The sequence below is a fragment of the Ipomoea nil genome, unplaced genomic scaffold (genome assembly GCF_001879475.1).
Source record: "Ipomoea nil cultivar Tokyo-kokei standard unplaced genomic scaffold, Asagao_1.1 scaffold0755, whole genome shotgun sequence".
Classification (NCBI taxonomy): domain Eukaryota; kingdom Viridiplantae; phylum Streptophyta; class Magnoliopsida; order Solanales; family Convolvulaceae; genus Ipomoea; species Ipomoea nil.
The window spans coordinates 838,893-866,777 of NW_017617183.1; the positions used below are offsets into that span (position 1 = coordinate 838,893).

A 27,885-nucleotide genomic window follows, 5' to 3' on the forward strand; every position below is an offset into this window, starting at 1 on the left:
TGTGCACTGCTTTTTTGGACACGGCCAGGGACATGGCCATGTCCCTGGCCGTGTCACCTGCGCTCTGTTTTATATATGCACGAATTTTGGTCATTTCTACTTGATTTTTGACCCATGGTTGAGCCCTAGCTTCTCTCTTTCACTTTCTTTCATATTGTAGTGTTAGATTAGGTTTAGATTTAGGTTTCTTAACATATTTCAAACTTGTAATCAAGGATTCAACACTTGGATTCCAACATTTCAAGATTTACCATCCATTTCTTAGTGAAGTTTTCTTCTCCCTTTTATCTCTTTATCTTGCAATGTTTATGCTTTACATTTATATTTTTGTGTTCTTTATGCTATTGAATCATGAGGAATAAGATTATTTAATACAACAGAAGACATTTTGTTAATTAAATAAACCGCAGTTTCAAATGCAAAATCCCAGAATTTATATGGGACAGAGGCACGAGCTAGAAGAGTCAGACCTGTTTCAATAATCTGTCTGTGTTACGTTTCCGTTCGAAACGATCATTTTGTTCATGAGTGTAGGCACAAGATTGTCTATGAAAGATACCTAACTGTGTAAAGGAATGATGCAATTTTTTGTATTCAGCTCCTAGATCTGATTAAATGGCTTTAATTTTTGTGTTAAAAGATCGTTCAACCATAGTACGAAATTTATCAAAGATAGCATACATATCATATTTTAATTTCATGGGAAAATATCAAGTGTAACGAGTATAATCATCCACAAAAATAACAAAATAATGATAGCCATCAATTAACAAAAGGGGAGTTGGACCCCAAATATCTGTGTATATTAAATAAGGGATACTAGAACTGGATGTTACAACACGTGCCAATGGGAATCGAGAGGATTTACCCATTTGACACGCATTACACAAACTAGAATTACATCGAATAGAATTATTTGACTCACTAACCGAACACGACTGAAGAATACGAATTAAAGCACGACGACGTGGATGTCCTAAATGATCATGCTACACTGACGGAGAGGTACGAGCTGTAAGGAAAACTGAGGGAGATGGTGTTGCAATTGGGAGCTTGTAGAGACCCCAAAAACTATTTCCTTTCAGTAGGATTTCCATGGTGTTGATATCCTTCACAAGAAAAAAAAATTGAGTATTACTACGCCGTTGATGAGCAGTAGAAAGTGAAGAAATTGCAGCACTAGTGGAAGACGTAGCAGTGACGTTGGAGACGGTTCGTTCGGATGATTGGACAGATTCAGTAGCCATTGAGCCAGAGAAAACAGAGAAAAAAAAACCCTAGCTTAACTGATACCAGATGAGAACTGTATTGAATTATATTGAATGAACTTAATTACAACTGTACAGACACGGGAAATATATATACAAGAGGAATCATAGGAAGACTAGAATAGGGAGTCATACTATGACTCAAATACAAGAATCCTAATACTAGTCTTAAGACGCGCAATACAAATGTGATAATTAGTATGCATACAAGAGTCAATCTTTCGACATTATACTTATATTAATAATTTGTTTATCAAATGTGTAACACCTCGTGTTACGGCATTTAATCCCGAATTAATTATTAATTAATCTCGTTAATAATAATTAAAAAGGATTTAATTTGGTTAGGATTCCCTTTAATTAATTAATATGGTCCACCATGGACCATGGACCCCTATCCCTAAACCAAGCCCTTAGTCCTATAAGGAATAGAATTAGTAAACTCATACTATTCAGACCCTAATTAGGACTCCTAGATATATATATATATATATATATATATATATATATATATATATATATATATATATATATATATATATATATATATATATATAAAAGGACATAAGAGGCACCTAGAAGTCACACCACAATAGATTTCACCACACAAAAATTCCCAAGGGACTCCCCACCACCAAGCCTAGGGAGATCAAACAGATGGAAATCTTAGGGAAGAACTTTAATAGCCAAGGGAGGATTAATTAAGGCTAAGAGGTAACTCATGTCTCAACAAAACCTATTTTCTTCGCTATAATCTCCTTCTTTGGCTCCTTCTATATGCTTGTGTCTTGATGAATTCCTTTATGATAATTGTGATATGATCTTGATGATTGATGGGATGAATTTGTGTGTGATCTTGATGATCTTGATGTTGAAAAGAGGTTCTTGATACTTATGTGATGATTCTTGACAAATCTTGATATTTCTTGATGTTAAAGATAAAATATGATTTTGATGATTTGGGTGGGATTAGAGCACTAGGTTGGATTGGAAATTTGTATTGTGATGTTCTTGATATATATTTGGGTGGGAATTCGCATGTTCGGGTGTTGTTTATGTTTAGAAGTCATGATAGGATATGTTCTGTATGATTCTTGCTTTTGATCCATTAATTGCCTACGTGGTGTCGTTATTTACGTTTAAAAGTGTCTAAGCATGGTTTCGGGTTCCACACGAGATCCCGGGACGCGTATTTTGATAAAAGAGTCAGTGGGGGGTAGGGGAACCAGCCACCTACCTGCTGCCCGAGAATCACCACCAGGCAGCGGGCAGCCGCCGACAAGGCGTCCGCCCGCCTGCAACTCGCTACACGGGAGATGATCTCCGTCAGGCAGCCGGCGGGTGACCCCCACCCATCGGCTACCCGCTGGTCTGTTACCCGCCCCGGGTCCTCGGCTTCCCCATTTGATGTTCCCTACTCCCCGTGGTGTCCCAACGGACCCCATTTGTCGTGCTTGAGTCTAGTTTGATGTTTCGGGTACCGTTCGTAGGGTAGATGAGTCCTAGAAATTGCATGATAGTTGAATCGGTAACCCGTTGACCTAGGTGGAAGTGATATGAACCCCTTAGGACTATTCTTATTAGGTGAATGATCACACGTAAGTTTATTTATATGCCTCCCCATTCCCAATGTGTTACTACGTGCTACTGTGTGTTATGTGATGCATGATTCCCCAATATTGGTTGCGATCAAATTGGGTGTTCCTGAGCTGTGGTTCAGAAGTTGGCTGCGGTCAAATTGGTTACTTATGAGCTGCGGTTCATTCTCCTAGCTACGGTTAGTGATTCACTTCTTGGGCTGCGGTCCACATGGGCCTCGTGTGCTATGAGCCACCGACTGGACGCGCCAGGCGGTGTGTAGGGCCAATAAGCCCGAGGAAGGTTGTAGTCCACCGAATGAGCAATCAGGCGGTGTGTAGGGCTACGGCTGGCTACGATCCACCGAGTGTATGGGCCAGCGGTGTGTAGGGTGACTAGGTTCATAGTCTCCGAGGATCAATGCCCACCGAATGAGTCCCTCAGGCGGTGTGTAGGGCTTGATCTACTACGACCCACCGACTGAGTCCGTCAAGCAGTGTGTAGGATCGTAGTCCCCCCTTGTAAAGAGGATCACAGTCTACCGACTTAGCGCGTCAGCGGTGTGTAGGACTGTGGTCCGCCGCTGAGTTTGTCAGCGGTCTATAGGGTTGGTTGCGATCAACTCCCTTCGTGCTGCGGTATGAGGTAGGGTGTTGCGGGGCCGTGTTAGTGCTATATGCACTAACCCTCATGTTCGGGGCATGCGATTGGTCCCGTGGCGCCACCAAAGTGTGTTTGTGTGATAAAATGATGATTGACAAGCATATTTTACACTCATATTTTAGGTACATCTTTATAATAATTTTGCATTAATTAATTACTATTATATAATAAATATTTATTTTTATGTTAATAATCAATTATTAAATAAATGTTTTATTAAATTCCTAGTTAACAATTTAATTATTATTTTTAGTATTGTGGGTCCATTTCATAGCATTAAAACAAAACAAATAAAAGAATTGTATATGTTTCTTTTCTTCAATTCGTGTAGCAGTGAGAAGTGGAAAGGGAATTCGTCAACTTCAGCGGAAACTTCGTGGACCGATTCTTGCGACAAGAACGAGTAGCAGCGGAGACTTCATCTATCGGCGCAATAATAGAAATTCCACGGTGAAAATTGATTTGAAAATAATTCAATAGGTGTATAAATAGTAGAAGGATTTTATTATTCAATGTTTATTATATTCTTCTCCTCTCGAATATTCTTTAAAGTTGTTGTCAATATCCATTCGTGGCTAATTTCTTTAGCTTGGTTTAGTGAATTGAAGCCCCGGAATTGATTATGCTGTAAGATTATTTATTTATTTTATAATTTTTATGCATTTGGGTATTAAATATTCTTCTAAGTTATTTGATATAATTATTTGCTATATTAGATAATGTTGTGCTATAAATTATTCTAATATTCAGTAGCAACTGTGGTTAATTATTGACGACTTAGTGATAATTGATTTTAGGAAGAATATTTTCCTAAATTAAATGCAATCGCTTGTGCTTGTGTTATTTAGTTTGTTGGTTTTCCTAGTTCCTACTGATGCTATTAAATTAAATCTATAGCGCTTGTCTTAGGTTATTTAGTAGTTAGGGGTAATTAAATCCCGTGTGTTTTAGTTACCTACAACTAAGGGGAAAACGGAAATGAAATAATTTCACGACAAATATTCAATTGCATATTAATTACCTTTTGAATCAATGATCAGTGTTAAATTCCGGTGGTGGATCTTTACTAACCAAGGTTTTCTATTATATGTGCTTTCAATATATTGTTTTCATTGTTTTATTCGTTTATTTTCTTTGATTATCACCTTCATACCAAATCCCCCTTTACTTTAATTTGAGCACATACATTAAACTAGTTACTCCTCGTGGGATCGATCCTTACTCCCGCTATTACGTTTGTAAGGTTTTAATTTGGGAGCCTACGACAGCTCACCAAATTTTGGCGCCGTTGTCGCGGAGATTTTCTAGCTTATTTTGTGTTTATTTAATTATTTATTTCTTTATTTGTTTATTTGCTTTTCATTTGTCCCAAAAAAAAAATTAAAAAAAATCTTTTCTTTCGTTACTTTTACATAAATGTTGCGATATATTTCTTTTTTTTTAATCACATTCAGTGTGGGTGGCAATAGAGACTGCGCTCAACTCCTCCTCGCATGCGCAGTTGCTGAGTCTCCTAACGTAGCTCCAGAATCTCCGCCAAGGTGAGTCTTTCCCGTCCGAGTATCTAAGACGCGCCCAAGTGCTCGTCGAACAACTCATGCAGGCTGGTCGGCCGATCAGCCTTAACGAACAAAATCTTCACGTTGTAACAGATACTACATTGTAACAAAATCAATAGTACTCAAAAAAAAAAAAAAAACTCATTATACAGAAGTAAATAATTAAAACTCATGTTGGTCACAATTAATGCTTATCACTCAAGTGTATCCAAAGTTATAGGCAATATATACATTGTTTTTTCAAACAAATGTGGCAACAAGTTAGTGAATTGACGAGTTTGTTGAATTAGTATGCATGCTTTGTGACATTATATTGTTCCTTAACCACATTTCTCTACTCCATCTCTTTACTGCATGCCACGTTCCTTTGTTTAATTTGTCCCGGCGGCATATATATATTTCGTAATAATAATAATAATAATAATAATAATAATAATAATAATAATACTTAGCGGAAATTATGGTTCATGTGATTGGTTAGTTGTTGACACTTTGACAGCTGCTTGATGCACGTAGTCTGGTAAGCTTCGTGGAATGTTTTCCATAACAATCACCGTTGTTGTATCTTGTATGAATGAAAAGTCAATTATTTTAATGGCCACCTACTTAAAATATTAAAATACAAAATATTTATTTATACACAAATTTAGAGATGTTAATATAATAATATTATTATGTATAGATCGTATGGGTTTTACATTGGTCTTTTGTAATTTTCATTTCGATTTTTAACTTTATTTAAATATTTTTTTTTCTTTATAAGAAGCTAAGACTGTGAATCGATTTCAACTCAATATAATTAGGAAATAGATTTAAATTAGCCATAGAACTATACACGTACATTAAGTCTTTCAATTCAAAAAAAGTGTAATTAGGTCTCTGACTTATCTAAAATTATGCAATTCAATCAAATTTGATATGTTTCTTTTGTCATCACTGACGTGGCTATTATTTTATTAAAAAAAATTATTATTTTTAAGTTAACAAAAAAAAAAAAAAAAAAAAAAAAAAAACCTCAACCCCTCCTCGTCTTAATCTCAAGGTTGGAGACAAACAAGTTTCTTTTATCTTCGGCTGAAAACAAAGACGGGTAAGGGTGGGTTTTTTTTTTTTATTTTTTTATTTTTAAATTATTAAAATAAATTAAAAATAATAAAATTTTTAATAGGATAACCGTTACGTTAGCGGTGACATGAGAAATATATCAAATTCGATCAAATTATTTAATTTTGGACAATTTAAAGACCTAGTTGTATTTTTTAAAATTAAATAACCTAATTACACTCTGATATATAATTTGGTAACTAATTTAAATATCTTTTCACATAATTATTTTAACCTTATTCATTATGGGCAAATTATATCCTACACCACGGCGTACATTGTACTATGCGCCCAGATGCAAAACGACGTCATTTTAATTATTATTTTTTTTGAAATTTCCCGCCCCAGTGAATGGCAATAGGCTTTTCTTTAAAAAAAACCCGTTGTTCAAGAATGTACATAATGTTATACTTGAATACACATAATGTTATACATGAATGTACATAATTATATAACAAAATATACATACTCTTTTTAAAAGATAATACACATAATCTAACATAATACATAATAAACATAAACTTTTAACATAATACACATCAACTCTTAACATAATACACACAAATTTTCTGATTCGGATGTACATAATTGTATAAAAAGAATGTACATAATTGTATAAAAAAATACACATAACTGTATGAATCAATACACATAACGTTGTGAACAAATACACATAACGTTGTGAACAAATACACATAATCTCAGCAACTTTCTACCGCGCCTCCCAAAATGCCCCCAAAACGATGTCGTTTTGGGAGACGCGCGGCGCACAGTGCTATGTACGCCGTGGTGTAGGATATAACGATTGTTCATTATGATTGAATCCTTTTGCTAATGCGGCCTAGCCTAGCTGACGGCCCAAGTGACGTTTTCCACTTTTTCTATATAATTTTTGTTCAAAAATATTGTAATTAAAATAACTTTTCCTACCAAGATCTTGTAGTCTAATGGCAAAAAAATTAGACTTTTATATAGGAGATTTTAGGTTCAAGCCTGTGAAGGTATTATTGGTTTTTTATACTTTAGTAGGTTTTGAAAGTTGTGATTAACAGATGGGAGATTGTGGGCAAATTATTGTGTGGACCATGGTGCACACAATGTTATGTGGACTATAATAAAAAGTACATTTTTAATATGCTAAATGTACATTATTTTTATACTGAATGTACATTATATAATATAATGTACACTCAGAACAAAAATAAAGTACATCCCCTGAATACAATGTACATTATTTTTATACTGAATGTACATTATTTTTGTATTGAATGTACATTATTTTACAGTAGACAAAATATGGTCCACATAACTTGTATAGACCATGGTCCACACAATAATGATTGGAGATTGTGGGTTCAAGTCTCAATAGATGTGTTATTGGCTTTTTGTGCTTTAGTAGGTTTTGAAAGTGTTATAAACAGATACTTAAAAAAACTTTTCCTAAAACTAGAAAGTTTATGCAACTCATTAATTTAGAAGGGGAAGAAGCCAGCATTATATTGACTTTCTGAGTTTGAACATGCAATTATGTGTAATTTAAACTAATTTTTTTATGATCTTTTGTTGATTAGGATCACAAAATGTGTTTTATTTAGACCGCGCTTTTAAATCACAGCTATGAGTTTTAACCGTTCAATTATGTGCAATTTAAATTAATTTTTTATAATCTTTTGTTGATTAGGATCACAAAATGTGTTTTATTTATATTGCACTTTTAAATAACGGTTACGAGTTTTCGCCTAAATTAAAGAAGGGAAAGAATTAGAAGAGAATTGGGAAAAAGTCAAAAATATACCACATTGCATGGTCTACCGTACGTGTTGAACGAATTAATATTTTTATAATTTGGAACAAAAGTTTATTTTTAATTATGTACACTTGATGTCGATCTACTTTAAACTATATTTTGTTGACTGAGCTAATGTTACGTATCAAATTTAATATATTAGGCTTCTTGCGGAGTCAATGATTTATGATCTTATTCCACAACAAGTAGATAGCAAGAGGGGAAAAAAATAATATAAAACTGCATAGAAAATTAAAGAATTTTTTTTTACAAGAAAGTGATCTAATTATTGACTAAGATTTTGTTAATCAAAGCAAGCTCTCTGAGAGTTTCTAACTTGAGATAAGATTTTTGAAAAGTCATGCTACAATTCCTAACTTCTTCAACGGTAAAATCAATCTATTAATTTAAATAGTTATAATAATACGTGTATACAATTATTAAAAAGTGGAAATAAAATTACCTATTAATATTCTGACTATGAATTTTTAAAATATTAATATTCTGACTTATAAAATTTTTGGTTCATACTCTTTGAAAGGATTTTTCGCGAATAATTAATTATTGTATGGTTGATGAAAGTAATTTGAGGTGTGTTTGGAAAGTAGAAAAATAACTTTTGAGAAATACTTTTTGAAAATTGAGTCATTTTTGAGAAAATATTTTTCTTTTTAGTGTTTGGTTGCATTTAGAAAACTGTCTTGGTGTGTTTGGTTCATTTTTCACAAAATGAGCAGAATTGTTTTTAATAATTTTTTATTATTATTATTATTATTATTATTATTATTATTATTATTATTATTATTATTATTAAAAAAAAAAAAAAAAAAACAAGCATTGGTTTTGCTCGTGGGTTTCCGTGAGCAAAAACCAGAACGGAAACCAGTTAGTTTCTAGTGGTTTCTGCAGCCGGAAACCATGGTTTTTGCATGGTTTCTGGCTATAGAAACCGGTCTGGGTTAGTTTTGAAAACTAGACCAAATATGATCTGGAAAGACGGTGGAAGAAGATGGAGAAGTCGCTGGAAGAAGTTGAAGAAGAAGTCTTTGGAAAGGAGATGAAGAAGAAGCTATTGGAAGGAGATGGAGAAGATGTTGGACTCTTTAGTTCTGCAGAAGTGAAAGAGTAGAAAATCACTCTTCAAAAAAGGGAAACTCATTTTCCTAAAAACATACTCATTTTTCATAGATCAAGACCACATTTTCTGTTGACCTTATTTTCTCCCACTTGCCAAATACTAAAAACACGGAAAATGATTTTCAAAAATTATTTTCTGGGTTTTCAAACACACCCTTAATTAATATCTGAATGGGATTATTTGAATTCAAAATGAAAATTAAGTAGGTTCATTGTGTTGTACTGTACATAATGTACAATATGGAAAATAATATAGAGACAACCCCAGTCACTACAAGATCAAAAAATGCACATAAATAATGATTTCTAATCGTTGTCTATTAGGTAAAACATATGTTCTTGAAACCAGTGTTGTTAAAAGTCACGCTCAAAGATAACGATTTTTAACAGTTGTCTTATCTATCAAAGACAACGATTAAAACCGTTGTCTATTTAAGTGTTGTAGAAATCAATGTTGTTAAAAATCACGCTCAAAGATAATGGTTAAAAGCCGTTATATATTCAAGTGCTATTGAAACTAGTATTATTAAAAGTCACACGCATAGACAATGATTTTTAACCGTTGTCTTATATATCAAAGACAACGGTTAAAAACTGATGTATATTCAAGTGTTGTTGAAATCTCGTACGGGGCCCACGAGGCATTGGAGGCAGCTCGTATGCATCATCATGCTTGGACTGCAGAGTAGGGTAAGCAACCCATATGCGCATCACCTAGGCCTACTAGGCTGCATACGCAGCCCAATGTGAAAAAAAAAAAAAAAAAAAGTCATGGGCAATGCATTATCTCATTCCTCAGCGGTTTAGATATTATTATCCCGCTTCTCAACGATTTACATATTTTTATCCTGCTTCTCAAAGGTTGCCATATTATTATCCCGCTTTTCATCGGTCGACATATTATCCAGCTTCTAAGTGGTCGATATATATTATCTTGGTTATCAGTAAACTACATATTTTTTGTCCCTTTTTCAATGGTTCAGCATATTATTATCCCGTGTCTCAGCGATCAACATATTATTATCTCACTTCTTAGTGTTCGACATATTATTATCTCACTTCTTAGCAGTCAACATATTATTATCTCGCTTCAAAGCAGTCAACATATCTTATTTTGTTTCACATGGGTCGATACATTTAACCCCGCATCTTAGCGATCTATATATTCTGCTTATAGGATGACCGCTAAGTCACTCCTGGGGGTGAGGCAGCTCAGGGAGCCCAGGTAAAGGTAAGGCAACAAAAATCTCTTTCTTTTTCTTACAAGGTATGTGTGAGAGCTAAGTCCTATTGACAAACCGCATGTAGGGAAAGTTGTAGGGACCAAGCATCAAGCTATCCGAAAGAGAAAATAACCTTTCAAACCAAGAGTCTAAACCTTTTAGACAAGGGGTTAACCAGGAGTCAAGAGGGTCAAGGCGTGTAGAAGGTTAGGAGTGTTAGAAAAATAGCATTAAAATGACATTTTAAGTGGCTATTTTGTGGTACAAATATCAGTGGGGTCCACTTTCGATTTGGATCATGTCAAAGTGGATTCGGGTTCTTCGTAGTGAGACGAAGAGATTGATATATTGTACGCTCAAAACGGGTAATGGGTGAATGAAATTGATTCTCAAAGTAGACCCATTTGAGTTGTAAAAATGAAGGGAAAAAGAGGAAGCTTTTGTCCCACATTGGTTTGGGAAGTGGATTTGCACCACTATTTATACAAGAGTCTTTTCAAGACTTATTGAATATTGTATAGCATAGAGGTGTTCTTTCGCGTGCAGGGGTCTAAATCAAATTGATTTAAGCTCTCTAAGTTATGCCAGATTTCAGTTCTAGTATCTTTTTTCTAATGAAGTCACCACTGGTTTTGGCCAAGGCCAAGCTATCAAAGATTTCAGTTCTAGTATCTTTTTTCCAATGAAGTCGCCACTGGTTTTGGCCAAGGCCAAGCTATCAAAGATTTCAGTTCCAGTATCTTTTTTCCAATGAAGTAGCCACTGGTTTTGGCCAAGGCCAAGCTATCAAGCATAGACGGAGCCAGGGGGCAGCCGCTGCCCCCCCCCCCCCCCCCCCCACTCCCCCACCCCATATATAATAGTTGTATGTATATATGTATATATAGTACACGTTTTAGTATTAGTATAAAGAAACAGATAAATGTTAACAAGAAGTGAGATAGATTAGTTGGCAGAGCATATGTTTGGTTATAGCGAAGGTCCACCCCATATATAATAGTTGTATGTATATATGTATCTATAGTACACGTTTTAGTATTAATATAAAGAAACAGACAAATGTTAACAAGAAGTGAGATAGATTAGTTGGAAAAGCATATGTTTGATTATAGTGAAGGTCCAGAGTTTGAATTTGTTGTTAATAGCTTCAACATAATTTTACAGTTTCTCTGAGATGTGTTCTCTATTCAAATTATTTTATCAAATTAATTATGTTTCATATTTTGTTATGAATATTTTTAATAAAATTTTGATGTGTTTTATTTTTGGTCATATCCAACAATATTTATACTTATATTTCTTGGGTAATTTATTGTTTTTAAAAAAATATCTCTTTTGTTTCAATGTTTCGCCTTCACTTGAAAAAATTGATGGATCTGTCCCTGTTTCTTGGCCCCCTCTCAACAAAATTTCTGACTCCGTCCCTGCTATCAAGCTAATTAAATTCAACAGTTACGGAGTTAATTTTCTATTAATTCCAATTTTAAAATTCGAATTTAAGTCTCACATAATGGCTTTGCTATTTCAATAGTTACAAGGCTGGTTTGATGGCCATGTTGAATGTTATTGAAGTCCAATAGTCCTATATAAGAGTGTTGTAGGGGTAGCAGGTTTTTTGGTGAACTACGAACAAGAGAGACACTACACACACAACGAAATTCTGTTTTTCTTCGCCAAAACTCTTTCTGTGACTGCGTTCTGTCCATCGTCTAGTTCGTCGGGTTTATTCATTTAGGTGCTGCAATGTGAATCGTAGTACGTTTTATCCTGGGAAGTCTAGGTTACAATGCTCCTAGCACTTTTGGGGGTAGCAAATAAGGTTTTAAGAAAAGAGTGTTTCGCTCGACTCGTACTAACTCCCTTTCCTTCATCTTCGTTTTTCTCTCCTTTTGGTTTTTCAGATTATGCTCTAAGCAATGAATCCTTGTTCATATATTCTTATATATAGTTGTTGGATTGGAATTATAATATGAAGGATTATAAATTTCATTTTGGTATATATATTTATATATTCGTGTGGATATATATAAATATTATTTTGTGATTAAATCTAATAAATTGACTTAGTTCATTTTTTCCTACAAGGAGTGTCTATACTTTCTTTATCCGTCAAAGACAACTAAAGAAAGTGTGAGACTCATGATGGTGCCATTGAACCCCGGGGCCCATTTCATTGGATAAATATTGGCCCAAACATAAGGAATAAAATGCTAATCTAAATAGGTGTAGCCATCAAAATTCGAACATACACCGTATGGGATAATAACACAAACACCAACCACCCTAGCTACTCAGATCTCATATACTGGAAGGTAGGATGCACTACTTACCCATGTGAATATTGGTGACATCTAGGTAGTGGGGTACACATGTACCCAAGAATGAAGGCAAGCCACAATTGTCAATCATTCGGAAGGTCTTCAAGGCTATATAAGGGGCTTGATGTCTCCTTTTAGACATCACTCCTTGGACAGTTAGACCATTACAACACTCATGGCTTAGTGGCTTATGGTCCTAACCTTCATTCCAACACCAAGCTAGGTTTGATTGGCCACCATTTTAGACTAGTATCTCGGACTTTGCACATACTATTTGGGGCAACAGGTTAAAAACAAGATTGCAACACAAATCATAAAACCAAACGTAAATATATTAAGAAATTAACGAACTAGGCACATAGGTTCATAAACAAATTCACCCAAAAATCCCTAAGGAATTTAGCCAAGCATGGCTAAATTATACATAGCAAATATAAATAAAGAATCACAAATCATCAAAAGAGTACAAGAATTGACCAAGCGATTCTCCCGAATCTCTGTGGCTTCCTCCTTGCTTCCAAAGATAACTTGAGCCTCTTGATTTCTCTCTTTCTTGTCTACAAAGAACTCTGAAAATCTCTCCCAGTGTCTAGGGTTGAGGAAGGAGGGATTTTATAGTGGGTACAAAGTTGAGATGAAATAGGAATCTTGTACAAAATTGGACTCAAATTATAATTCCTATAATTAATTAAAAGGAATTGCCGAATTCTTCAATATTTGCTAACATTTGATTTTGGAAGATGAAGCTTTGGAAATTGAAATTGGATTTTGGATTTGGAAACTTGAAGTTTGTGCCTCAATTTATTGCTTCTTGATTTAGAAAGGAGAATGCCAACTTTCAGCGCCATTATGTTTCGCACGGAATTTGCTCGCGTCTTTCTCGACGCGTCGAATTGAGGCTCGACGCGTCGAGCCTCTTTGGCTCAATTTTGTGATGCTACTGGAAATTTTCGACGCGTTGAGCCTTTGGCTCGACGCGTCGAGTCCTCTGGGTCCCGAACTTGTCCAAAATTGCTCCAAACTCATCCTTGAACTCCCCTTACTCATATCTTTGACCTAAAATGGTTCAGAAACACTAACAAACACCGTAAAACATTCAAAACAAGTGCGAACCATAATTAAATGATAATAGCAAGGAAAACATGTATTAAATAAGCAAAATTAAAGAACTTAATTACTGTGATGATTCAAAATAAGCATAAAAAACAAGCACAGATGTGATAACATCACCCCCTCACACTTAAGCTTTTGCTTGTCCTCAAGCAAAACTAAGGAATAAAATCACAAGTCAAAACATACAAATTACTCATGCTCTCTCTTGCACAACCTTTCAAACCACCAACCCACTTGCTACAAAACAACAAGCTTCAAGAATCAAATTAGTTTGGCACATAAGAGACCCATTTCCAAGCCAATAACCGAGCACCAAGAATTTAAAGTGTGTGAGGATCAAGTGTGTACAAATACTCAGTTGAGATTATGCAAGACACGGTTCATGAATGAGATCCCATAGGCTTGCCCTTCATACTCCCCTAGATCAAATCTAAGAATGCATGCTAAGATCAAATAGGACTTTATTAAGCTTGTAATGGGGCTACGGGTGATGGCTAACAAAGAAGTGGTATGGAAAAATTAATCAAAAAGAGAGAATGTCACAATTTATCTAAACTTTTCAAAATTTGGAAGAGATGAGATAATCATAATTCCCAAGGAGCAAATTTCTTTTAAGAACTTAGCAATTCTTTGGTAAAGTGGGGATCCAAACTCAAAAACTTTCAATCTCTTTTTTTTTTTTTTTTTTTCTCTTCATTCTTTTCTTTGTCTTTGGACTTCTTTTGGATATAGCAAGATAATTTTGATCCAAACTTTCATGACCTCCACTCTTGAACATTTGTAACACTAACTGCTTTTTCTTTTTTTTTTTTCGTAGCACAACTCCATAAAAATTCTTCTTATAGAAAAGATAAAGATAAAAGTTTCATTCTCTCAAGGGTGGATGGGAAATATTTGGCTAAGGGCTAATGGTTATAATAATGGGGTAAATCAAAGAAAAACAATCACAAAGAGGGGATAAGTGCTTAGCACTTATTTGAACAAACAAAAGGCACAATGGGGACACGAAGGATAAAAATATATATAGGGACAGGTTTAAAGGCTATGGCTAAACAATAATGGCCTAAATCACTTCAAAACATGCAAAACTTAGACATCACTTAGGGAGTAATGGGGCAAGTTCTAGCAAAACACCCATGACCGGAATCTCACATAAGCCTTCACTAGCAATGCAAAACACAAGATCAAGAATTAATCCCATTATTAAGTGGTTAACAAAGCTATTGGCAAGGGAATAGATCAAATATGTGTTACACCTCAAATCATCCATCACAAATTGAGATGCAGCAAGCACCACTAAAAAAAACCACAAACCAACAAGAGAGAGTAATTGTAACAGCATGCTAAGACAAATAACTTATTCACCAAAAATAGCATATGAGTCATCCAAGCAAAAGCAAAAATTTTAGAAATATCCCTAAATTAATGATTCCTCCCCCCACACTTAAAACTTTGCATCGTCCCGGGTGCAAGAGAAAAGAGAAAAACTAAAAAGCAAAAATAATCCCGAACTAGAAAGCAATAAAACTAAATAAAAACGAATCTAGAAAGCAATAAAATTAAACTAGAAAGCAATAAATATGAAAGAAATAAAAGATAACATGGGGTGCCTCCCATGAAGCGCTAAGTTTAACGCCGCTAGCTCGACCTAACCTGGTTATGGAGTGCTCATCCTGGTTGATCCGCGAGTTTGATCTCATCACCCCATAGACTCTTCAAATGCAAATACTCATCATGTGTCACCTTGAGAGTAGGGTCGATGTGCAAAATTGACTTGCACTCAATGATTTTTGGCTCATCAAGAACATTAAATTCCACCTTTTCCTCCCCAAAGTCAAAAATCATGGACCCTTTCCTTGCATCAATCATAGCTCCAATAGTGGCAAGGAAGGGTCTCCCCAAAATGAGTGGAACGTCAAGGTTCCTTCGGACATCTATCACAATAAAATCACAAGGCACAAAGTACTTGTCCACACGAACTGGGACATCTTCAAGGATTCCAATAGGCTTTACGATGGATCTGTCCGCCATTTCTAAGGTGAATTGGATTGGTTTTGGTTCTCCCAACCCTAACCCTTGACAAAGAGTAAGAGGCATAACACTCACACTGGCTCCTAGATCACAAAGGGATCCCTTTAAAGGTCGGCCTCCAATCACACAAGGAATTGTGAACTTCCCCGGATCTCTATGCTTAGGTATATTCCTCCCAATTCCCGGGGTCAACGCTTGATACTCTTGTGCCACAGCTACCATCTCTCGTTCCCCATATTTCTTTTTCTTAGCTAGAATCTCTTTCAAAAATTTTCCATAAGAGGGAACTTGTGAAAGCAAATCAAGTAAGGGAACTGAAACTTTCAAACTCTCAACAATCTCCAAAAACTTTTTCCACCTACTTTCTTTTGTTGTTTCACGATTTTGAGAAAAAGGCAATGGGGGTACATACCTTCTCACAGGTTTCTCTACTTCCTTTTGAACTTGTGGATTATTTCGCACAGCAATTGGCTCATCTTCTATACCATCAAGTATCTCTTCAATCTTCTCCTCAAATGTCTTTTTAGGAATTGATGCTTTGATTGGAAGAGGAGGCTCTTCAAGTACTTTGCCACTCCTTGTAACAATTGCATTTACATGCTCCCTTGGAATCTCATGCATAGCTGGCAACTTCCCTGTGACTTTAATACTTGATATAGAAGGTTGATTTGCTAATTGCCTTTCAACCAGATTTTGGCGAGCTTCCATTTTATCCATCCTTTCTGTAATCTCTAACTGACCTTTAATCAATTTTTCCAACAAAACGTCCGTATTCGATTGTGGTGGGGCCTCTGAAACGGGAAATTTAGATTGAACTTGAGTACCTTGATAAACCAGAGGACCTCTATTAGCAAAGTGTTGAGGGTTGGCAGCTCCCATTGGGTTGCTCCATGAAAAACCGGGATGGTTCCTTGAATTATTAGGATGGTAGGTCCCTTGAGGTTGGTAAGACTGTTGATGAGGCCTATTATATCCCAACATATTAACTTGCTCCATAGAGGTTTGGGAGTTTAACTCGTCGATACAATCTCCTGAATTGTGATTTTGGCTGGTGATTTGGGCAAGTTGTTGAACCAAGGAGACCACATTATCCAACTTTGTTGACAAATCGGCTAACTGCCCCGCATCATGAATTCCTCCTACAAGCTTTTGTGGAGACCTCTCCGTGTACCAAGTAGATCCATTCATAGCAATTTTCTCCAATAATTCCTCGGCTTGTGTTGGCTCTAAAATCGTGAACGAACCACCCGAAGAAGCATCCACCAAAATCCTAGAATTATCCAGCAATCCTTCATAGAAAGACATCATCAAATCCCAACTTTGAAATCCATGGTGTGGACATTGCCTCTTCAATTCCTTAAATCTCTCCCAAGACTCAGTGAGGGACTCAGTTGCCAGTTGCTTAAAGTTTTGAATTGCCCTTCTCATACTTTGAGTTTTGGAGATAGGATAGAACTTCTTCAAAAATTCTCCATGTAATTTGTCCCAAGTGTCAAAATGGTTATCTGGATGTGAGGATAACCAATCTTCAGCCCTGTCCTTCAGTGTAAAGGGAAAAAGCCTAAGTCTGACAGCATCTTGAGTAACTCCATTTATCTTGAAAGTGCCACAAAGTCGTAGGAACTTGGTGGCGTGAGCATTGGGATCTTCCGTGGGCATCCCACCAAATCGATCCGCCGCAGCCATGCTAAGTATGGCCGGATTGATCGCAAAGTTATTGGCCTCCACATTTGGAATATTGATGCTACCATGCTCCTCAACATCCGGAGCAAGGTAGTCAGACATTGATCTCCCTCCAGCTTGGTTTTCTTGTACCTGTGCCATCCTAGTTTGTTTCCTAAGAAACTTGGCTCTTTTCTCAATCTCAAGATTCAAAGGTAATAATCCTTCTTTCCCACGAGATCGTGTATGCATAAAAAGCCAAGTTCTTAGATTCAAAGCAAAATCACACTCAAGAACAATGAACTTGTTATGGATTAGCAAATAAAATAAATAAATAAATGAATAAAAAAAATGAACTAGACTCCTAAAGTAAGACTTTCACTAATGTCAGTACGTAACGCCACCTCCCCGGCAACGGCGCCAATTTGATTGCTGTAATTTGGGGCAAACAAATAATACCCGGAGTATTCGGGTTGTCGAACCACAGAGAGGTGGTGTACTAATCACTAGCTACTAGGTTACTCATATGAAACTAATCCGAACAAAATTTGAAGGTTGATTGATTGCATAAAATAATAAGTTGAATATAATAAGTAATAAGATTTTGTAGACAATAGAGCAAAATAGGATTCTTGGGATCACAATGTTTAATCACCTAGTGCCAATTAACATTTGTAATACTTGGTTTGGAATTAAGATTTGTATGGGAATGCAAAGTGGAATCGAATTACTCCCGTAATCTCTATTCCTGGTGAATTTCCACTCCCATGGCTTAAACACCCAATAAGATCAAAGATCAGCATTCAATTATTCCAAATTACTACCATCTCCCGATGAGCAATAATCTAGAATAAATTTCCCCTAATAAGTTCCCCTTTCCCAAGGACCAACCATTAGGTGCAATCGTGTGTGCCCTAATTTATGCCCCAATTCCCATTGGTGACACAAATATGACAATGAAGCTAGTAATTTAGGCCTTTAATTACCAACAACAACAGGTTAAAAACAAGATTGCAACACAAATCATAAAACCAAACGTAAATATATTAAGAAATTAACGAACTAGGCACATAGGTTCATAAACAAATTCACCCAAAAATCCCTAAGGAATTTAGCCAAGCATGGCTAAATTATACATAGCAAATATAAATAAAGAATCACAAATCATCAAAAGAGTACAAGAATTGACCAAGCGATTCTCCCGAATCTCTGTGGCTTCCTCCTTGCTTCCAAAGATAACTTGAGCCTCTTGATTTCTCTCTTTCTTGTCTACAAAGAACTCTGAAAATCTCTCCCAGTGTCTAGGGTTGAGGAAGGAGGGATTTTATAGTGGGTACAAAGTTGAGATGAAATAGGAATCTTGTACAAAATTGGACTCAAATTATAATTCCTATAATTAATTAAAAGGAATTGCCGAATTCTTCAATATTTGCTAACATTTGATTTTGGAAGATGAAGCTTTGGAAATTGAAATTGGATTTTGGATTTGGAAACTTGAAGTTTGTGCCTCAATTTATTGCTTCTTGATTTAGAAAGGAGAATGCCAACTTTCAGCGCCATTATGTTTCGCAAGGAATTTGCTCGCGTCTTTCTCGACGCGTCGAATTGAGGCTCGACGCGTCGAGCCTCTTTGGCTCAATTTTGTGATGCTACTGGAAATTTTCGACGCGTTGAGCCTTTGGCTCGACGCGTCGAGTCCTCTGGGTCCCGAACTTGTCCAAAATTGCTCCAAACTCATCCTTGAACTCCCCTTACTCATATCTTTGACCTAAAATGGTTCAGAAACACTAACAAACACCGTAAAACATTCAAAACAAGTGCGAACCATAATTAAATGATAATAGCAAGGAAAACATGTATTAAATAAGCAAAATTAAAGAACTTAATTACTGTGATGATTCAAAATAAGCATAAAAAACAAGCACAGATGTGATAACATCAGGGGAGTCTGACTTTTGGACCTTTATTAGGAGTATATACTGAGAATCTGTTGTCAATTTAATTAGATTATACTAGTTGCAGATAGATGTTAAAATGTTATCTTTATCTTCTAATCACCAATATCGCAGGTAGCTGCTAATGTTTTGAATTGAGAATCTCATTCCTTTTTCTCTTTTACTCTTTTGAACTGATCAACCTTGCAAAGGAACACCAACTGCCATTCTCATTCCTAAACAAGCATGTGTTTTACATTATTAAAAGATTTCAATGATCGAACTTAATTGCAGGCATTTAGTATAGATTCCAGTTGTGCTATACAATTCAAAATAGCCAGCGGATGCACTTCACAATTTCGCTTTCTACTCTATAATCCTTTAGAGAGCTAAACACTGGATACACAATTACAGACAGATACCAGATCCAAGTAATTAGGGCAACATTGGCAAAAATAATTAGGAAAATTAGAGCAAAAACACAATAAAATTTGCTGAATAAGTTCAAAACTCAACCTTTCAACATAAAATTAAAAAAAAAAAAAAAAGTTCAAAACTCAAAATTTTAGGCAAACAATTGAACAAATTAAAGATTTATAGACGGAGTCAGCAACTACGAACCTGAAGATGGAGGCGGGTCGAATACTACTGAAGCGGATGCCAGAAAACAGCAATCACTAAAGTGAGAAGCTCCCAGAAGATTCTGTGTTGTTCACAAATACTCAGCGCCGGAACTGTGCTTAGTATCAACGCTTTTCTTTAAATACTAAAATACACAAATAATATAATAGTCTTCTTTAAAAGTTATGCACCAACATGGGGTGGTGGCACAGTTGGCTAGCGCGTAGGTCTCATAGCTTCTGAGTGATCCTGAGGTCGAGAGTTTGAGCCTCTCTCACCCCATATTTTTTTGCTGTTTTTGACTTCGCCGTGAAAAATTAAAGCCCTCGCAACTCGGGGTGAGAGAAGCTCGAACTCTCGACCTCAGAATCACTCAGAAGCTATGAGACCTACGCGCTAGCCAACTGATCACTCAGAAGCTATGAGACCTACGCGCTAGCCAACTGCGCCACCACCCCATGTTGGTGCATAACTTTTAAAGAAGACTATTATATTATTTGTGTATTTTAGTATTTAAAGAAAAGCGTTGATACTAAGCACAGTTCCGGCGCTGAGTATTTGTGAACAACACAGAATCTTCTGGGAGCTTCTCACTTTAGTGATTGCTGTTTTCTGGCATCCGCTTCAGTAGTATTCGACCTGCCTCCATCTTCAGGTTCGTAGTTGCTGACTCCGTCTATAAATCTTTAATTTGTTCAATTGTTTGCCTAAAATTTTGAGTTTTGAACTTTTTTTCTTTTTTTTTAAAATAATTTATGTTGAAAGGTTGAGTTTTGAACTTATTCAGCAAATTTTATTATGTTTTTGCTCTAATTATCCTAATTATTTTTGCCAATGTTGCCCTAATTACTTGGATCTGGTATCTGTCTGTAATTGTATATCCAGTGTTTAGCTCTCTAAAGGATTATAGAGTAGAAAGCGAAATTGTGAAGTGCATCCGCTGGCTATTTTGAATTGTATAGCAGAACTGGAATCTATACTAAATGCCTGCAATTAAGTTCGATCATTGAAATCTTTTAATAATGTAAAACATATGCTTGTTTAGGAATGAGAATGGCAGTTGGTGTTCCTTTGCAAGGTTGATCAGTTCAAAAGAGTAAAAGAGAAAAAGGAATGAGATTCTCAATTCAAAACATTAGCAGCTACCTGCGATATTGGTGATTAGAAGATAAAGATAACATTTTAACAGCTATCTGCAATAAGGCTTATTATATTCTAACCACAGAAATAAAGATATATAAACAATCACTTAGTATCAAACATAGTGTTGTAGTGTTTTAAAGATTAGAGACTGGCTAGTGTTTTATTAAGAATACATCATAAATCTTGTATTGTAATTTATAATGTATTTTGTATTTGAACAATCTGATCTTATTCATATTTGATATTTTTGAACTTTGTATTTGTATATTTTTGAATTCATCGCTTCATCGACCCCACTCAAAGGAAATTTTGGCTCCGTCCCTGATTGTTCTCTTCTTCCAGCTAAATGGCTGTAGATATGTACTCAGAGCGGCCACTCTTTGGTGGCGCCATCGCTTCTACGTTCCCTGTCCGCTTTCAGGTCTGCGCCTACCCGTCATTAATTTCACCTGCTTGCCTTTAAATTTTGTTCAAGTATTGATATTTAAAAGCTGTAATTTGTTTATACTTCAATTCGAATTTCAGGACGTCAGTAATGTGCGCCAAGTTCCCGATCATCAGGTCTGTTGGTTTTAAATTTAAAGCACCGGTTAATTGTTAGTGTTTCTATACTGATTTTGGATTGTTACTGTGATATGATGTGAATTTTGGTTGTCCTGAATGATAGGAGGTGTTTGTGGACCCTGCGCGGGATGAGAGTTTGATTTTCGAGCTCCTCGAATTGAAACAGGATGTGGCGGATAACGGAAGTGCCACCTGGTTTCTTCAGGACCTTGCGAATGAGCAAGACGCCGAGGGCACCATGGTAATCGAGCAGTCAGGAGTGGTTGAGGCTCCTGGGCTATCCTTCCGGACCTTGCCTGCCATCATTACTACTGCTGTTGGTCAAATGGTATGTATTTCTTATTTGCATGTAAGGAAAATGGGGAAAGGATGCAAAGATTTCAAATTGTGTATGCAACAATATTCATTCTCAGGCTATATCGAAGGGAAGACAAGGGAGGGAGGCACAAAACTTGGTCAAGGTCTATTTGGCAAATGTGCGTCTCCAGGAAGTGACTACCGATATTCTGATCACTGCATATGAGCCTATTGTGATAAAGTAAGGAAGTTCCCTTTACTGCCTGGTTACTTTCTTCATCTGCAACCTGGGTTTAATCTCTTGAAAACTAAAGAGTTAGGTTTATCTAGAAGGTTGTGTCTGTTTATGAATAGGTGTCAGTTATGGGTAGTTACTTACAGTTATGTATTTGTGTATATATATGTACTGTGTTTCTGTATTAGAAACAGAGAGAATACTAATATAATTTCAGTCTTATATTTATTTCCTAGTCCTTGATTCTTCATATTGCTTCCGCCTAACTGGCGGGTGGTATTATTCTCCACCCGCCAAGCCATTCCATCTTCCAAATTCAACATAATCTATCCCTTTGTAGATGTCCTGCTTGCAAATGTTTGTATTGACTTGCTCTAATCTTTTGGATTGTAGCTCGTTGAGCGAAAGTGCAAGCGCAGTCAGAGCTGGTGTAGCTGTTCCTGCTGCGCAAGCTGGATGTATGCCAATGGCTGAGGTTTTTAAACTTGCTGTTTCCACCTTCAAAGTGAACGATTGGAGACTTTTTGGTGCTGATCGAGGTTGAATGCTCTGAAGATTCATTTCCCGTGGTGAGGTCTTGCATCTTTCATAAAACCAATGTTGTAGAGTTTTTTTTTTTTTTTTTTTTTTTTTTTTTTTTTTGCAAGGGCTCAAATATTGGGTCTAGTTCTATCAAATATTAAGCTTTACATTTTCAACATTCTTTTTCTCCCTCAAGCTTTTTGATCAAATATATACTTCCATTACCTGCATAGACAGAAACTAATTGCGACAGATTGAATTCTATGCTTTACCCCCATATATATATATCCACTGGGACATCATTTTCATGAAAACTCCAAAGGGCAATATGAAAGCTGCCGAGAAAATTATTGATGTGAAATTTCACGAGAGACCCACTGGGTATGTGTGATCTGAAATAGGAAGATGAAAAGCACTTGTGATAGTGTAATCTGTCAAATAATTCAGATGACAGCGGTTTTGTCCCGGTCTTTTTTAGCCAGTTTTGCTTTACAATTTGAAGCACTGCAGCTGCAGGTGGGATGTGCATTTGTGATAAAAGTGGATTTTCCGGCCGCTGCTCGCCGTGCAACGCCATTTGTGAGTTATTGATTTGTTGAAATTAAGTTGGGGTTTGTGATGGGTGAAAGCTGAATATGAGTGCAAAAGATGAATAATTGTGAGTGAGCTAATGAACTGAGACTGTGAAGGTAGTGAAGTTTAAATTCATGGGGTGTTTGGTAGGATGGAATTGCAATTCCATTCTTACCGAACTCTATGAAATTGCAATTCCACGGAATTACAATTCATTCCAACCATGGAATTGCAATTCCACGGAGTTGGAACAGCTCGCTTAGTTATGGGAAAGAAGGGTACTATCAGGTTAAGTCACTTTCAGATACTCATTAAAGAATTTTTGGTTGCTGAGGTGAGTGAATTCTGAATTGACTTGTCAATGAGGCTACAACCACCTCAATGGCAGCTTCACTCCTATAGTTGTAAATTTTGAGGAGTTTTTGCAGGTGTGACAAGAAAGGATGAGAACGAAAGAGAAAAAGAAAAAAAAAACGCAAAACAAATCTGAAATCTGAAATAATAATAATAATAAAAGCTTCATTAACGTGCCTGGTTGGGCGCTGTGGTGCACTTCACGCCAACCAAGCGAGAAGCTTGTTTTTCCTTGGCGGGATTCACAATTTTATTCTGTCTTTCTATTTGTCATAACTAATTTCTCAACCTATTGAAGCATAGTCAATACCTTCTCCATTTAGGTTCGAATTTACCACCTCCCATTGGGAGACCAACCTGGTGCCATTAGATCTGTTAGATGAAAGAGAGAGAAAATATGTGAAATGTAGATAGAGTAATAATTCGAAAATTGAATCTATAATATGGGTATAATTAAAACACTAAAATTTTCATTTTTCTAGTTTTTTTTTAATAGTAAATAATGGATAAAAATAAGTATATTATTTAATTTATGGATGGATTTGAGAGGTGAAAATGATATTATTTAAACTTAAAAAATAATAATAATCTCGCAATGACGTATTTGGATAGTTTGAGCGCAGACAGGCAAAACAGCCGACTTTAGCTGACTTTTGAGACTGTTAGTGCGGTGAAATTGACAAAAAGTTGAATTAGTTTGGCTTGAATTAGTTGAATTAAGTGTTAATCCAACGTGTGCTTTGCATTGTAGCAAAGCCAAAGAACTATTTGTTATATATACTATGTGGACATGTTTCATGATGAAAAACAACCCATTATTGTTTGCAATATGAGTGAGTAGAATTTGAGAATACAATGCATGTAGTAGGACTCTTTATTATAGGTTTGGTCGGGTTCTAACCTATGCGTCAAGCAAAGAATATATCTTCTATGTTCGCACGGGCTAAACTCATTGGTTCAGTAGACAGTATTAGGGAGAAGAGACCAAGATTCGAACTTCGGCAGCCGTAGTGTGGAAATTATGCCCAAAGTTAGCAGATCCTTTAAAAATTGACTAATGACTCGCTATCACAGGTCACTAGGGTTCCGGTCAATATTACGGCCGACTCTGATGATATTTCCGGTAATAAAGTGACCGAGAATTGTAGAACGACCGCCAGTAAATCAATGGAGGGTTGCCTGCTCCCTGAGGAAGACGACCATCTGGGTTGTCTTCTCATCGGACAAGACGACCCAATGATCGCCTTCTCAGTGAGAAGGCAGCCCACGGGTTACCTTCTCCTTCGTTGATTCACTGGTGACTAATGTTCCAAGTGTAGTAGTCATAGAGGTGATGAGTGTAAAAGAATTCAATTGAAAATGGGTTCAGTTGTAGTAGTCACGATCCCGAGTTACCTTCTCCTTCGTTGAACTGTTTTTTCGAACAGAAATTAGCCAATCAAAATTTGTATATTTAATAATTGATAGTATATTACAAGAATTGTATTCCAAATTAAATAAAAATAAAATATCACCCTATATATGTACAATGAATAATTTATTAGGTGCATTATATTATGCAAATTATTGTAGATGTGCTTCGATATAATTCATCAAGTTGATAAACAAAGGAAATTTGATAAATATCTTTGGAGACAAATGCATGATGCGACGTGGGCGAATACAAACAACACTGATTTTCGGGAAATTGAACGTTGCTTATCCCATGATATATCTAAGATTAGATTTGTCAAATAATTGAGAAATGATTGTTCATTCTCAACTATTTTATGTCAATATTAATTAAACCACATTAATTACCAAACAGTTGGCAACCACTTTCACACTACAAGTCAAACCCCCTTTGAAAAGTAGCATTCATCTTCAATTTTCTATACGTACACATATACATATACATATACACGTTCATATTCCGTTTAGTTCGCGAAAAATATTTGCGAATAAAATTAAATTAAATTTTATATAAAAAAGGCAGAAGTGTTAAATAGGTCCATCTACTACTGTCAAGTGTTTAATTTTTACTACAAGTCAGTACTCGAGGTTGTGTACTAGGTAAACCAGCCTAGGTTATCTATATCTGACTGACTCAAATTAAGAAGGCTAAGATTTAAACCCGTGACCAGTTTATGGTTACGAGTTTGTATGCTTATCCATCTTGACTGGGTATCCATAAAGAAGTTTGGTGTCTTAATTGAATTGATTGTGAGGTTTAATTGTACGTTGAACATGATTAGAATGGTATTCACATAAGTTGAAAGCCACAACATGATGCGTCATATATAATTATATTTCTCATTGTCTCTTTCATACTTAACACGTACTACTTCTTCCCCCATTTCATACTTAAAACACTGATTTGACTATAAATCAATTATTTTTAAAACTCTAGTCATTTCATCTTCTTTCTCATTTTATAGGTCATCATAAATCACAATCAATATACATACATTGCATTTATCATATCCTAGCTGTATTCCCAAACTAGAAATTCTATCATATCCGGCCACCAAAAAAGAAGTTTATCTGTCATGAATTCAATTCTTGCTAAGTGATCGCGAGTTAGCGATTAAGGCAACATTGAATGTGTAAGTACACACACACTATTTTATATTTTGAGAATTATTAATCATTATTGTTTATAAATTATTTATGATTGTATATTATAGGGCATTTCGATCGGTTGAAACTTTAGGAGGGAGAAGACCTAAAAACAACGTTGATTGGGTTCACATTGAGGTATATATATCTTTCATATTTCATATTCATATTTTTATTGTTTAACACATTAATATATATACATATTTTCTAGTGTCCTCAACAACCGGGTGGTGTGGAGTGCGGGTATTATGTGATGAGATTCATGTATGAAATATGCACTCAATGTTGGGATTCGGATGATTTAGATATGGTATGTAAAATTTATTAAAAGTAAATAGTTTTAAATTACACTTTAGTAATGGTTAAACTAATTACTTGATTATTTTAAATTTTTGTAGGAATTATTCTTTAATAGAAAGCCTTATTCAGAAGCACAAATTGATGAGGTTCGTGAGATTTGGTCTAAATATTTTACCGAAGAATGCATATAAATTTTTGAACTATGAATTGTTGGTACTTATTATCTAGTTTAGCTTATTACATAAGTGTTGAAGTAGTGTAGTTTTTTTTTTTGAAAGTCAAGTAGTGTAGTTTAAATGTGTTGAAAACTTTGAAGTGTTGGCAATTATGTGTATTGAAAACTTTGAAGTGTTGTGAATTGAATGTGAAAACTTTGAAGTGTTTGGCAATTATGTATTGGAGTTAAACTTTAGTAGGGCTAAAGTGTTGGCGTAATGATGTATTGATCTTTATTAGTTGAAAGCGTTGAAGTTGTATGTAGTGGTTGTGAGTGCATGTTGTGGATGAACATAATATATTTTCTGTACAGGAAAAAAAACTGGAATTATAAATAAATTATTATTAAATTAAAAAAAAAGTGCAACAATTCGCGTCCCAAGTTCTTCAACTTTGGACGCGAATAATCATTTTAATCAATAGAAAATGATTAATCGCGTCCAAAGTCGAAGAACTTTGGACGCGACTAATAGACTTTGCGCGTCCGGAGTTGACCAACTTCGGACGCGCAAAGTCAGTGGAATGGGATTAATCGCGTCCGGAGTTGACCAACTTCGGACGCGATTAATCGTTTTTCGCGTCCGAAGTAGCTTCGGACGCTGATTGTATATACAATCAGCGTCCCCGCCAGCTGCGTCCCAGCTACTTCGGACGCGAATGAGCCTCAACTTTGGACGCGAATGACTGTTTTTGTACTAGTGTAAATCAATTATTTTTAAAACTCTAGTCATTTCATCTTCTTTCTCATTTTATAGGTCATCATAAATCACAATCAATATACATACATTGCATTTATCATATCCTAGCTGTATTCCCAAACTAGAAATTCTATCATATCCGGCCACCAAAAAAGAAGTTTATCTGTCATGAATTCAATTCTTGCTGACAGTATCTCGGTTGAGATCATCACACAGATTTTTTCTAGTGCAGTTTATGATTTTCTTTTCTTGTGTGATTTGTAAGTTATTATACAAGAGCGGGATTTATCTAGTGCACAGTACACGTACGAGTAGTGACTGCGAGTTTGTCTTATCACCCAATCTGCTGTTTCTGTATGTATGTTTGAAAGCGAGATGTGGAAGACTG

The 27,885-nt window shown here is 35.7% G+C and overlaps 1 protein-coding gene and 1 long non-coding RNA gene across 2 annotated transcripts; both read left to right on the forward strand.

The window, feature by feature from the left end:
* Positions 1–160: 160 nt before the first annotated feature.
* LOC109176771 (probable ran guanine nucleotide release factor) lies at positions 161–23,010 on the forward strand. Its single transcript, XM_019326158.1, has 7 exons — positions 161–171; positions 6,313–6,319; positions 21,457–21,561; positions 21,666–21,701; positions 21,808–22,032; positions 22,118–22,242; positions 22,630–23,010. Exons 3-7 carry the CDS (start codon positions 21,487–21,489, stop codon positions 22,778–22,780), a joined length of 612 nt encoding a protein of 203 aa, XP_019181703.1. The 5' UTR covers positions 161–171; positions 6,313–6,319; positions 21,457–21,486; the 3' UTR covers positions 22,781–23,010.
* Positions 23,011–25,828: 2,818 nt separating this feature from the next.
* Positions 25,829–26,975, forward strand: LOC109176774. Its single transcript, XR_002053450.1, has 4 exons — positions 25,829–26,270; positions 26,352–26,421; positions 26,495–26,593; positions 26,682–26,975. It is a non-coding gene; the product is annotated as an uncharacterized LOC109176774 (long non-coding RNA).
* Positions 26,976–27,885: the final 910 nt, after the last annotated feature.